The sequence below is a fragment of the Nyctereutes procyonoides genome, unplaced genomic scaffold (genome assembly GCF_905146905.1).
Source record: "Nyctereutes procyonoides isolate TBG_1078 unplaced genomic scaffold, NYPRO_anot_genome, whole genome shotgun sequence".
NCBI classification, from domain to species: Eukaryota; Metazoa; Chordata; class Mammalia; order Carnivora; family Canidae; genus Nyctereutes; species Nyctereutes procyonoides.
The window spans coordinates 11,588,056-11,602,389 of NW_026575125.1; the positions used below are offsets into that span (position 1 = coordinate 11,588,056).

At 45.8% G+C, this 14,334-nt stretch overlaps 1 protein-coding gene across 1 annotated transcript in view; it reads right to left on the reverse strand.

Annotated features, from left to right (window-relative positions):
* The window catches only part of ASB9 (ankyrin repeat and SOCS box containing 9), a 34,009-nt gene extending 20,561 nt beyond the window's left edge, over positions 1–13,448 (reverse strand). Inside the window, exons 1-2 of the mRNA XM_055337318.1 lie at positions 13,427–13,448; positions 6,808–7,007 (exon numbers count right to left, since the gene is read on the reverse strand). Of these exons, the coding sequence (XP_055193293.1) occupies positions 6,808–6,898 (91 nt within the window). The 5' untranslated portion in view covers positions 6,899–7,007; positions 13,427–13,448. The remainder of the gene's footprint in view (positions 1–6,807; positions 7,008–13,426) is intronic.
* Positions 13,449–14,334: the final 886 nt, after the last annotated feature.

The window sequence follows — 14,334 nt, forward strand, 5'->3', positions numbered from 1 at the left end:
GGCAGCATGTGGTTAAGAGAGCTCTGAATTCAGACCTGCTTGGCTTCTTCTGAGCTGTGGGTCCCTGGACAGGCTCTGAGCCTCAGTTTCCTTCCCTATAATGTGAGGACAGCAATTAACTTACCCATAGCTCAATACCTATTAGCTACTATCATTATCCTGCCCTGCCATTAAGCAGAGTCTTGATGACACCCCCATAATCCCTGCTATTTCAAACAGCAAATTTATTCTACAACCATATGGAAAGAACACACACTCTTAGGAAGGAAGCCTGTAAACCCCTATCCCAACACATTAAATGTGTTCCTCTCTCTAATTGAATGTGGAGGTAATCTGAACGAGGCAGAGACTTGAATTTTCCTCATCGCAACCCGTGTCTGATTTCCAGAACAAACACAGGAAGTCAGAAGGTGAGGAGGTTCCTCCAAGCTTGCTTCTGTTCCCCCTCTGCGTGCTTGGTAAACACATTACACACAAACACAGCAGAATGTTCTGGTTCCAGTCATGCCTGCAAAGGAACTGGTGTCTCCTAAAAGCTAATGGGACCTGAGGAGCCAGGGCAGTTCCTAGTGCCTTACCAACTGCAAAGCTGAAGACTAGAACACTTTGTACTTGACACACGTTGGCGGAGGTCTGCCTATCTGGAACTATCAGTGCCCTGGAAAATCTGTCCCAAGGAGCAAATTACCATCCTTCCAGATGGATCCACAAAGCATTTATAGGTAAGAGGAAGCTGAATGAGCCTACGGACGCACTGCCCATCCAATGCTTTCCTTCTGGGGTCATTAAGAATACCTTAAGTGAAATGGCTTTTCCGACCTCCGAAACCTTATGCTTGATAGAAACTTCATGTCCTCCCAGTATTCTCTGAGGTTCCTGATGCTCTTAAGAAAAATATTGCTGGTTCTGGTGCTTGGAGCCTACATTCCAGACTGCAGCTAAGGGAAGGTGTCGCTCTAAACTAGAATTGAAAGGACAACTAATTCCGCACTGCAGGTGCTAATGCAAAATACAATCCGCACAAAAAAGGATGAGCCAAAAATTGAGAAAGGTTCCGAAAGTCGCTTTTAAAGAAACTTGCAAATGTACCCTAATGGATCACCATGTGTGTAATGATTAATCCGTTTTTTCTCCCAAGTGTTCAGCTGCTAAGAAATATAGCTGGCACACTCCCCAACCTTTCTTAAAGCGAGCTCGGATAATTAGAGTTGACAACCTAAACAGTCCGGGCAGATAATTGGGGGCCTAAATTGTAATTCTGTTCAGATTTCATAAAACTAATGCAATTATATTATCAACTATAGACAAAAATGAGCTTGACTTTCTATTCATTTGTCTTGAAACCATTACTCCTTCCATTTACAATGAAGCATTGTGCGCTCCTCTAAGAGGAATAAAAAAAGGCTACCTAAGGTTTTGTACCCCTGCTCTAGCACGTAGTCCGTACAAAGCAGACACAGTCTCTCATCGAGAAGCACGGGGTGTTGTCCACGTACACGTGGTGGGGGACTGACCCTGTACATCTACCTATCTAACACCTTTATTGAGCTATAATCCACACACCATACAGTTCGCCCACCTAAAGTGTACAATTCATTGGTTCTCAGTAGATTCACAGAGTAGTGCAGCCATTACTACCATAGTCAGCTTCAGGACACTTTCGTCCTCCCCAAAAGCAACCCCTTGTCCATTAGCGGTCACTCCCCAGTTTCACTGCCCCCGACACCTGGCCACCACTGCTCTACTGAACATTTCATAGAAATGAAATCATACAGGATGGGGTCCTTTGGGACTGGCTTCTTCCACCTGGTGTAATGGTTCAAGGTTCATCCACGTTACAGGACATATCAGTACCTCATCCCTTTCGGTGGCCAAATAATACCCACTGTATAGACAGATCACATTTTTTTTTATTCGTTGGTCAGCTGATAGACGCCTGGGTTGTTTTTACTTCTTGGCTGTGATTAATAATGTTGCTATGAACATCCGTGCGCAAATCTGTGTCTGACCACCTTCAGCTCTCTTGGTTTCACACCTTGGAGTGGAATCACTGTAGGACACGGTAACCCAATGTTTAGCCTTCTGTGGAACTTCCAAACTATCTTCCAAAATCGCCTTGCCACTTTATATCCCCATCAGCAGTGTATGAGACTTCCCTTTCTAAATTAAAGGCATTTCAGACCAGAGTTTGGTAAGCCTGTCACAGGCTGTCTATCACTCCTGGCCAGGATAAACACTTGGGGCCTTGCAAAGCCAAAATTCATCTCAAATTTATACAAGGACGTCAGCCTCAGCAGGTGTCTGAACAACTTGAGTGATCATGTAAGAACTTAAAATCATGACAGGGGATAGGTTAACATTTGTCTAGCAGTGAGAGCATGGAGAGATGTATCTAGACATACACACGGTTTAGTAAACGCTGTAATTTGCCACGTGGACTAGTCCATACACTCTCTTTAGCTCTTGAAAGCACTGAAGAGATGGCTGAGACGTACATCTCGTGTGCTCCTGCCTGGGAAAGTCAGGGAGAGGTTTCTCCAGGGTTGTCCAGAGCCCACACCCAAGCAGGCAATGAGCTACAGACGACATGTGCAATTAAGCCCAGAGCGGCTCTGCCTGCCTTCCTGCTAACAACCAGCGAGAGCACACAGGGCAAAGGGGACCTGCTGCCGCTGGAACACGGAAATGCTCACAGTAGGGGACTGGGTGGAGAGGTGACTCGAGGTCACCATCCCCTCTTCCACTGACCCCACCACCAACTTTGAAACTTCAGGACCATTATCTGCACACAAGACACCGTCCAGGCCCTGAGTATGTGCTAAGGATTTCCCCTGCACTGGCCCAGCCGGGGCCTACTGGTTTTACTGCCAGAAAAGAGATGCCCACTGGGGTCTCCGGCAACGCCACGGATGCCCTAGTGCAGCTCTCCTAACCCGCCCCACCAGGCCTCCAATTAGTGCCATTAAACTTACCTTTCTTTTAGATCGAGTCTCCATCCAACCCTGCAGTGCATTAGGAAGGCTGTCATTTATTTCACTTTTATTGCATTCTGGAATGATTTTTTTTTTAATTTCCATTATTTCAGAAGGGATTTTAAAGGCGCTAATTGGTACATTACTATAAAAAAGGGGGGCTACTAACGAAGCTCTGAGGCAGTGGCATAGATCTATCTCCACCCTAAGAAACATTTTGCGAGGTCAGGGGGCAGAGAGGGAGGCTGAGTGGGCCCGAGGCGGCGGGGGCGGCTGCCTTCGGCCTCTGGGATGTGGTAAGGGAGGCCCGGCGCTGGGTGCCAACACTGCCCACGATCTGGGCGCTGTGTTTACAGATCCGATGCACCCTGGTTGGGTTCCAGGACAAACAAAAAGAGGAGGAACAGAGACAGAGCCTCGTGGTCAGAAACCAGAAACAGAAAGGCCCACTGAGGCAGCTGGTGGGCCAGTCAGACCTGCCCACTGTCATTCTCTCTCCAGTCCCAATGCCCAGTGTCTTCTTTCTCACTCTCTGTCTGGCTCACTCTCAGGCTGCTTTCTCCACGGGGACCTCAGAGATCACCCCTTCTGTCTGAGCAGGCAGGTGTCCCCACAGAAACCCTCACCCTGGGATCTAAAAATCCACGAGAGCAGGGGACTGTGGCCCTTCCATGCCTGCTTGCACCTGTCTTCGATGGGAGCCCACTGTCTACAGGGTGGGCTCAATCTCCTGAGAAAAGCAATTACTCTACAAACACCTGCTCAGGGGCTTCTGGGTGGTGTTTAGTCTCTGCCTCTGTGTATTCTTCCAAAGTCTCTATGAGTGGGTACGAATGGGCTCCCTAGAGCCGCCATGACCAAGTGGGCCTCAACTATCTATTCCTTGCCATCTAGTTCTGAAGGTGAGAAGTCAGACACGACAGCGTCATCAGGGCCATGCTCCCTCCAGAGGCTCCAGGGAAGAATCCTTCCTTCTTTGCCTCTTCTAGCTTCAGGTGGTGGCCGTCCATCGCTGCTGGGGCTTTTTGGCTTGTTAGACATGTCCCCCCAATCTCTGCCTCTGCTGCCACAAGGCCTTCTCCCTGTCTCCCCTCTTCTAAGGACACGAGTCATTGAATTAGGGCCCGCCGAACTCCAGTATCACCTCACCTGAACTGATGACACCTCCAACAACCCCATTTCCAAACAAGGGCACGTTCTGAGGTACTGGGGGTGGGGGCTCCCACGTATCTTTTGGGGAGGCACAATTCAACCCATAACATGGTATTTTCAGGGAAAGAAAAAGACTTTTTTTGGGGGGGGGCTCCTGGCAGAGGACTGAAGCATTGAACAAATCTCTGTGAAGAGCTGGTTGCCATCTGCACGTCCTTTCCTCCCTTCGTCCAGAGGAGGCGGAGAAAGACCTGCAAGTGAGAAAGGGAGCAGCCACGTTCCCCAAGAGGAAGCACACCTGGGCCCTGGTTAACCTCTGACCTGGCCCTGTGCCAGGGAATACGCTTCACCTGAGCTGTGCCCCGGCATGGCCCTGCGGAAATAGCGCTCCGGAGGGGCCCACATTCCACACCTCACCAAGGTCAGGACTTTAGAAGCATAAACAAATGCAACTGGGCCAGAACCGAGGCTGCGCCCGAGGGGCAGGGCTGACGCAAAGCAGTGGGAGCTGGACCCCACTCAGGAAGGAAGCGGCAGAGAGTCTGGGAGGGCTTCGTGGTGGCAGTGGCTGGGCCGGGTGCGGAAGGTGAGGGGGACTTGGCCAGTCAGGTGCAGAGGACAAGGAGGCAGGAGAGCCGAGGTGTCCTACCATCTGCCCATGTGACTTCTGCTTCTTTGGAAACTTCTCATCCTTTAGTTCCTGGGAAATGACAACACCCAAATCTCTTTCTGCTTCTCTAACTCACCGGTCTTGCATGCTCAGCTGCAGGCCTGGCCCAGGGCTCCATCCGTGGCTCTCCGCTCTGGGCCATCAGACAAGCTCTCCTTTCCCAGGATTTCAGCACAGCCCCCGCAGAACACTCAGAGGTCTCGGCTTCCCAACCCCCTTGGCTGCCATTCATTTAAGCTTAAAAACTTTAGTTTCAGCTGCCTTCCCTCCTTTAGTCCCGATATTTAATCAAGCAGCATAGCCTGATTGCTCTTTCCTTTGAAACTGTCACCCTTGTTTCCCCTTTCTCTGTCATTTCCAAAGTGCGATCCAAATGTAAGCCCCATGCTTAGACAGTGAGTTCCTGGTTCTCAAAGCCCCAAACAACACCACCAGCATCACTCGGGAGCCTATTAGGAATGCAGATGCCCAGGCTCCACCCAGGCCTACAAGGGCATCAGAAGCTCTGGGGGTGGGGCCCAGCCATCTGCATGTGAGCAAACCCTCTGGGTGACGCCAACACATGAGAGAGTTGGAGAACCTGGGCATTCGTGCAAGAATTTCCTGTAATCCCACAATCCATCCTGAACACGGCCACCAGATTCATTTACTTAGTCTTCCTTACTGCCAGGTCTCCACTCCAGAACCATTGATGGCTCCCAATTCCCTGCTTTATGAAGGCTTAACTCCAGCAAGCCTTTGCAGCTCTGTTATTGAGTTCGATCTCTCCAAACTTGTCCTCAGCAGACTCCCTAAGACTCTGCATTCTAGTTGTGACAATGTGTTCACTTTCGAAGCACCATACCCTTGAGCATATGGACACCTGTCCACCCCCACTCACCCAACTTGCCCCACATGGAGTTGGATTAGGACCTTTAGAAACCCTAATCAGTGAAAAGTGGCCACCCCCCCCACGAGTGGAAATAAAAATAAACAATACTTAGGTGTAAAATAATCATGTGGAACTCATCCAGGTTACTGATTCTTTCCCACTTGAACTTGAAAATATAATTTGCTGCTTTAATGATACATTTATCACATTCATTTTTTAAAAGTAGTTTTTGGTGCCACGCTGCTTTCTACTACTCCAAGCTTGTGCTCAAAAAATCTGATTAATCCAGTTCTGCCTTCGGGGATGCAGATCCTATGTGTTGAGTGCCCTGCTCCTTTTAGAAGCAAAACTGGATACGTGAATGAATGGACGAGCAGTCCTGTCTGCTCAGTAAGTAGGAGGGAAGGCATGTGGTATTTTGTATCTTCTGTTGTTTCCCCTTTCAGCAGCTGTGCCACAGGAGAGTAGTGAGTCCTACCTGACTGCTGGGTCCCTGCATACTGCCCCTTTGATAGACCCGTGTCGTGGGCAGCCTTGCTAACAATATGAATCTGAAGCCTAATGCTCAGACCCATTTTACAGAGTCCTTTCAGTCAGCAGGCACCTGCTGGATGCTCACCAAAAAATGACAGTTGCCCAGAGGCACTAGACTCTACAGTTAGCGAAGACACCACCCGACTGGTGAGAATTACGCCTGTAAGATGCTTCTCTGAAGTTTAAAAAAAAAAGAAAAAGAAAAAGTCTCCTTTTACAGTGAATCGATCAGCGCTCAGTGTTGGGACATCACTTATAAACCCAGCCCCGCCTAAATGCCAAATACCTAAGACCTTTTGATAAATGTCTCGGCAGTAAAAATACCCTATTAGAAGTTTTACCCCTCCGATGTAATATACGGGCTACATCTGGCCCACAAAGGATCGTTCTTCGGAGCTGAAGTTTTTACCGGTGAATAAACTGTGCCACTTGGCCTTGGATGGTGTCCAGGACTCCGCAGAGGAGGTGAACCCCCTGATCCGAGTGGAGGATGTCTGGCTGACAAGCCGGGGACACACCCCAGCAGGGCCACCGGAGTCACCCCGCCCTCTCCTCTGGAAGCACCGTAGCCAGCCTCCCCGCACTCTGGTCCCGGCCCCTAGACTCACCCCCCATCCACGGGTTTGAAAGGAGCCTGGTGTCGGGCGGGCCTCCCGGCCTCAGAGACTTGCTGGTCCTGCCCGGAGGCTTGCCGTCCATGGTGCCCCCGGAGCCGGGCAACCTCCGTGTTCCACTTCAATTGCTCAGGAAAGTCCAAATTCCATGTTCTTTCTGCTGCTGGGAATTCCGGAGCCTCGGCCGCACCGTCCTGCTCAGACGGTAGAGAACAGCAGAGCACAGAATGGGCAGGGTAATCCGAGCCCTACCTGTGGTCAGACGGACGCGCGCCCAGACACACGCGCGCGCACACACACACACACACACACACACACACGCACGCACGCACCCGCTCCACCTAGCCGGCTGGAGGTCGGCCAAAGCCCACAGCGGGCCCCCCAGCCCCAAGTCGGCAAAGTTGCTGATGTCACGTCCTTTCCCAAACTGAGACCAATCAGTGAGGAAGCCTTGGTTTATCAGGAAGGAAAGCCAGTTTGTAACTTTTGGAGAGCAAAGGGAACAGGGTGGGGGGGAGGAAACCACTCCCCGCTGCAACGTTGTTGCCTCTGCGGGGATCTGCTTGTTCTTTGGGGGCTCCTCATTGTTGAGAAAGCCCCAGAACCCACGAGCTGAGAAAGCTGGTTTTGCTGCAGCCCGGCTGAACTGCTTGCACAGCAACATGCACAGCACGCCCTGGCCATCTGCACATGTGGTTTCAATTTTTCTGGGAGTTTCTTATGGGAAAATGTGTCTATATGCAACAAAAATGTCCCTTTGGAAAGAACTGCTATTTTCCTACCTCTGACTTCAAGGATTTCACTGCGTGTCCGGCTTTGCCTTTCCTCCCCACATTGTATTGTGACTTCTAAATAAATAATTAATGGTTGCTGTTGGAAAAATGGATTGCTGGGGGGGGGGGCTGGGGTGTGGAAGGAACTTGCTACTTTATTCGTTGTAAGAAGTTTTACCCTGGGAAGGTTCTGCCTATTTGCCTTTACAAAACAGTGGGTCCTTGTCCGTGTGTCTTTTCAGGTGGACTCAATTTCCCCACACCCCTGGGTGCCACTTCAGGCTGATGGCCAACCCTAGGCTCCCACTGTGCCTCTCTTCCAGGTGGAAGGGCATTTTTCTTCCCAGTTAGGGAAGGCTCTGAGTTCGTCTTAAGCATAGTCTGTGAAATGACTGCGGATTTTTTTTAATGCCAGAGGTAGCCTCACTGTTTCAGACTTAAGGATCCTCCACTGAAACCCATGGCGGCCACTGTTAACAGGCTGAGGTAGTGTCCTTCCTGTTTTAAAATGCGTTTCTATGCAGACATATGCGTGCACATTTATCCCTTTACATTCTTCACATAAATGTCATTATATTACCATATTGTTCTAGGCCTCTTACACTTCCTTCATCTTGGAGATCTTTCCATGTTAGCATATAGAGCCCTCCCTTTCTTTATTCATTACTGTGTAGCATTCCCTATTGTGCCAAAAACCTTTCCTTACTCCTCTATGATGGAGGCAGAATGTTACCATTTCTTTTGCTACTACAAAAGAAATACAGCAGTCCATATTTTTATATAAGTGGCTTTATGCACAAATGCAAATATTTCTGGAGAAGAGATTCCTAAGAGTGGGAATGCCAGGTCAGAGGTGTGCTTGTACATACGAGATGATTTGTACAGAGCTAAAGACACACACAGAAGCGAGTACAAGCCAAACTGGAGCATTCTGAATGAGATCAGTGGTTTGTGTCAGGGTCGATCTCCACTGTACTACAGGTTTGCAGAAAGCTGTCGCTGGGGGAAAGCAGGCAAAGCTACAGGAGACCTCTCTGTATCACTGCTTACAACTGCATGCAAATCCCCAAATATCTCAACACAAATCTCATTTTGGGAAAAAAGGGGCTGTTGCTTTAAGATCGAGAGAAACACTGCCAAATTGCCCTCCGGTGCTTTGCAGAATTAACTGAACAGGCCACAAGCACAGACGTTGTTCGCTACTCCATCAGGAAAGATGTGAAGAACTATAAAACTAGTATTTGGCAGAGACTGAGAAATTTATTCCCAATGTCGACTGGATGACAAGGAGTTAAACAGAGAGGCACAGTGGGGATCCTGAGCATTATTGCCATTCTTTGAGTGAAATCTGGTACAGCTTCTTTATTTACTTCTAATTAAACTCCAAGAAGATAACATTTTTCCATATTCAAATTTAAGTTTATTGTCCAAAATGACAAGAAAGAAAATTTCCAGGTTTTTGCCTTAGTACCTGGGAGGGAACGAATCAGCTTTTAACCTGCTCGCTACGCTTACAATGTCAGTCACCTCTTGTGAATAGTGGAAGATGGGAATTGATTTTTTTAACTGTTTAACCACACTTCCAATCAGGAATTCAAAAATCATTATGAGAGAAGGTCATGCATTTTTAAGGGTCTATATGAGGATAAAGTTGATTTACATGTGCGTGAGCTGTGATTATAGAGGAATCGGTTGGCTTACAACAAGAGAAGGACAACTTAGATACGTCCAGTCAGTCCTCAGTGTGTGCGCAATGTGTACGTGTGCGCACGCACACACCTCTTCCAGAAACTTGGCCCAGGTTAGGTATGAAAAAACAATTATGGCCTGAAGCAGCAGTAAGGCCACAATCATTCTTTATCAAGTGCAGTCTTAACACTCACCAGTGCCTCTGCACCCCTCACCTAGATGTCCATGGCTGACATCACTCATGGGTTCAGAGACTCTTCCCTCCCCCCACCCAGGCCTTGGAGAGCCTTGAAAGTCACCTCCAATCAAAGTTGGCCCAGGAGCAGAAGCCTCTTGTCATTCCAACCAGCAATTTTTCTAGCACAAAACCTTCAAAACCCAAAAGGTACACATCTCCTCTGATAATTCGGAATGATTTGCCTTTCCTGCAAAAAAAAAAACTAGCTGTTTCTATTGTTCTTGCATAACCGGCTCTGCATGCTGAGCTAGCTGATGTTGCTACTTGGGAAAGCAGTCCCTCATTCCCACTCCATCTAGAAGTACAGTAAGATTCAAACAAGGATGTGTTCTTTAAAATCTGGCATAATGCAGTATTTTTGAGGAAAACAATCAGGCAAATCAAAATGGAGCTATCGATAGTCTACATAACAACGGGGCTGGATTCTTCAAAACTGCCAATGTCAGAAAAGACAAAAGTGGGGGTGGTGAGGCTTTCTAGCTTAAAGGAGAAAAAAAGTGCCTGATCCTTGATCAGATCCTGACTGGGGGTGCAGTGGGGGGGGGGTGAGGCACAAGACGTAAAAGACATCAATGCCACAATCCCCAAAACTGAATATCACATAATCACAAGTGTATCACTGTCAAGCTTCCTGCCTGTTATTTACTGCACTGAGGTGATACAGAAGAAACTCTGTGTTCCTAGGAGTTGCATGCTCAAGTCACATGTAGCTTGAAGCAAAGGGAGCAATGTGTGCCCCTATGGACATATTGTGTACCAAATAGAAAAAGCTAATGCAAACTCTACAATCAAAACACATGAGTATATAAAGCCCATATTGCCCAATCTCTTCACAAGCCACTGTCACTCCTCATAAGCCCAAGAGCCACATGTCCCAGGACCTCCAGCTGACTGGAAACACTCTTCTCATTGCACAATTATGTAAGCTCATAAAACAAACAACAGCCCATCTTTGGGTGACGGGCACTGAGGGGGGCACTTGATGGGATGAGCACTGGGTGTTATTCTATATGTTGGCAAACTGAACACCAATTTAAAAAAATAAATTAAAATTTTTGATATTTCGGTCATCACTGGCTTTTTTCTGTAATGCTGAATTAAAAAAAAAAGTTGCACTAAAAAAATATATTGCACTAAAATATTTACTTTGATGATAGAGTTTCTTGTTGCCTCCTTAAATTTTTTGCAACACTCGCCTCATCTAATCCTGGCCCTGGGGAATAAACGTCCACAGTTTATTCACAAATGGCTCATTTAAAATTATTTATATAGGGGCACCTGGGTGGCTCAGTCAGTTAAGTGCCCAACTCTTGATTTGGACACTGTGGTTGTGATCTCAGGGTCATGATCTCAGGATCGTGGGATCAAGCCCACATTGGTCTCTGTGCTCAGTGGGGAGGGTGCTTGGGGTTCTGTCCTTCAGCCCCTCCCCTCACTCACACTCTCTTTCTCTCTCAAAAATAAATAAATCTTTAAAAAACTTATTAGTATATATATTAATTATACATGGCTTACACACATATACACTCTACAGACGTGTGTACACACACGCATACATATGTGTACATATACCTATGTGTGTGCATACACACAGATAAGTGAATGTGGCAAAATGCTAACAATTGGTGAATTGAGGTGATGAGTATACAAATATTTATTGCATTGTTCTTGTAATTTTTCTATAAGCTGGAACATTTTCAAAACAACAGTGGTAGGGGGAAATTTACCACATAAGAGTTAAAATCTGGTATATATTTTTTACAGGTCAAACCCTCGTGAAAGTAGGAAGCTGCCATTCTGAGCATGATCCATGTGTTCATCCTACTGCAGATTCTGCCAAAGAAAGGAGCTGACTGACGCCATGAGCAGATGTCCATGCGGCAGCAGCCCCTTGGCCACTATCTGAGGCGAGTGAGCTCAGGAGATGATCCGACCTTCCCTAACAAGCTGGAGTTACCCCACAGTTCATCCCTCACCGTGCCAGCTTCAGCCTTGGCTGTTCTCTTTGTGTTCAAGCGCCTCAAATCTTCTCAGCAATGAGCACTGCTGAGAAAAGGATCATTTGCAACCTTAGGTTGATCTGACAAAGGTGATATTGGAAATATCAGGAGGAGAATTACTTTGGGAGAAACAGTTCCTTAATAAAGGACAAAGGAAAAACGGAGATGTTGAGTGACATATCCAACCTTTTAAGTAATTTAAGGGATGTTGAAAGAGTTGAGGTTTAAATCTTCAAATAAAACAGGCAAACGCACATTTTTTAAAAATAATGGGTCAAGGCAGATGAAAGGTACAGTCAGATAAATGATGGATGGGTAGCTAGATGACAGACACAGGGTATATTGATTGACATACTAGGTGTCTATAGAGAGACACATAGGGTACACAGATAGGTGATATTGGATATTTGTATGGCTATGAAAATATTTTTCACTTAAAGTGATTTATTGTGTAAAATTTTTAATTATTTTAAACTATAATTTTAAATAGTTTTCTTAATCTGTAAATACCACTTCTGAACATCATCTAAGAAATACCTCGTTTAAAAAGATTAAAAATTAAAGTTCATACTAGTGTTGTTTGTAACAGCAAGAAAGTAGAAATAATCTAAGTAGTCCAACAATATGGAAATAGCTAAGGAATAGGATGGCTCAGTTGATTAAGCAGCTGTCTTTGGCTCAGGTCACGATCCTGGGATCCTGGAATCAAGTCCCACGTCAGGCTCCCTGCTCAGCGAGGGGTCTGCTTCTCCCTCTCCCCTGCTTGTGCTCTCTTATAAACTCATTCTCTCTCAAATAAATACATAAAATCTTTTTTAAAAACTAATAAATTTTAGACACACACCTGAGGAGTTCTTTTACTATTTGGTCACTCTGCCAGAGGCCTTGCCAAATCACCTTATCTGAAATAGTAGCCCTTGTCATCACTCTTCACCCCAATCTGCTTTATTTTTCTTAGCACTTTCCTGACATGATGATATGTATGTATGTGTTGCTTTATTCCTTGCTGCCTCCAGTAATGCATAAGCTTGTCGAGAGCAAGGACCCTGTCTATCTTTTTCACAGCCTTAGTGTCTGGCACGTAATAGATTCCGGGTAAGGGGATTCCTGGGTAGCTCAGTGGTTTAGCGCCTGCCTTTGGCCCAGGGAGTGATCCTGGAGTCCCAGGATCAAGTCCTGCATCAGGCTCCCTGCAGGGAGCCTGCTTCTCCCTCTGCCTGCGTCTCTGCCTCTCTCTCTCTCTCTCTGTGTGTGTGTGTGTGTCTCATGAATAAATAAATAAAATCTTTTAAAAAAAATAGATTCCGGGTAAAAAGGTACTGAATGAATTAATTGGAAAGTTATCCTAGAGGGCATGTTCCGTGGTTGAGCACCTGCCTTTGACTCAGGTCATGATCCCAGGGTCCTGGGATCAAGTCCCTCATCGGATTCCCCACATGGAGCCTGCTTCTCCCTCTATGTCGCTGCCTCTGTCATGCCTCTCAAGAATAAATAAATAAAATCTTTTTTAAAAAGCTATCCTAGAGCACTTCAAATATGATTGGAATTGTAAAAAATTACACCATTTGGGGAATAAAACATCCCACATCCTATGAAAAATGAAATAATCTAGATTAGTGTTAAGAACCCCCCAGAACAAGCAATATAAATATCATATAAACCAATATCTGATGGTCTAATTCTAGCTTGATGGAATGTAGGACTCAAAGGGAATTTAAAGACTACCGCATGTCCAATCTCTATGTTCAAAAATCATAAAACATTGCAACAGCTCCAAGGGATCTGTTCTGCATCGGCATCTGTCTGGAACCAGAAGGACCGGTCTGGTGAGTGGTCTCTTGGAACTCAGTTCAGAATTAAAGTGCCCCCCCACCCCCCCGCCACACAGACACACACACACAAAACACACCTACCAGAGCTGGTAGATCCGTACAAATGATTCACGAAATTCATGGTCTGCAGTTTTGAAAGTAGATGGAACAGCAGGATCCTCAAGCTCCTTGGGGCCACAGACAGATTGAATCTCCTAGGACATCCTGGGGCTTAACACAGAGCTCAAACATTCAACAGGATGCAAGTTGACCAAACAGTACACCCAGGAGAACACTTTGAAGATAGAAATCCTCCAATTCCTGAATGTTCTATGATACATATTTTAATCCTTGAACATCTATGATACGTATTTTAATTTATTAGTATTTTCTTTTCAAGTTTCTGCCTTTGATATTAGGCTCAGAAAAGACCATCCCTTTCATGTACATTAATGAACATTTTATTCTACTATTTTAGAGTATTTGAAATTGTTTAACATTTTTCAAAAGACCAAGATTTGTTTTTGGAATGTGATGTTAAATAGGAATTTAAAAGAATTTAATGTTTTCCCCCCAGGTGGTTAACTAATTAACTTATTTGATATTTCAAAGTTGTGAAAATCAGAAAAAAAGTCTCAAACCGTACCAACAGAAATATGCTAACCATGTGTATAATTTAAAATTGTATGGTAGTCACATTAAAAAAGGAAAGAGAAGTGGTATTAATTTTAATAATGAATTCTATTTAACCTAATACATTTAAAATATTATCACTTCAATGTGTAATCAACATCAAAATTACTAATATGTCATGTGGTTTGTACTGAATCTTTGAAACATGGGTATTTTTTTTTGATATTACAGCACATCTCAATTCAGCCTAGCCACACTTCAGCTGCTCAAGAGTCTAATGTGTCTTGTGGCTTCTGTACTGAATAGCGTAGGTTTACAGCAGTGTTTCTCAATCTCAGCACTACTGACCTTTTGGATCTGATAATTCTTTGCTTTGT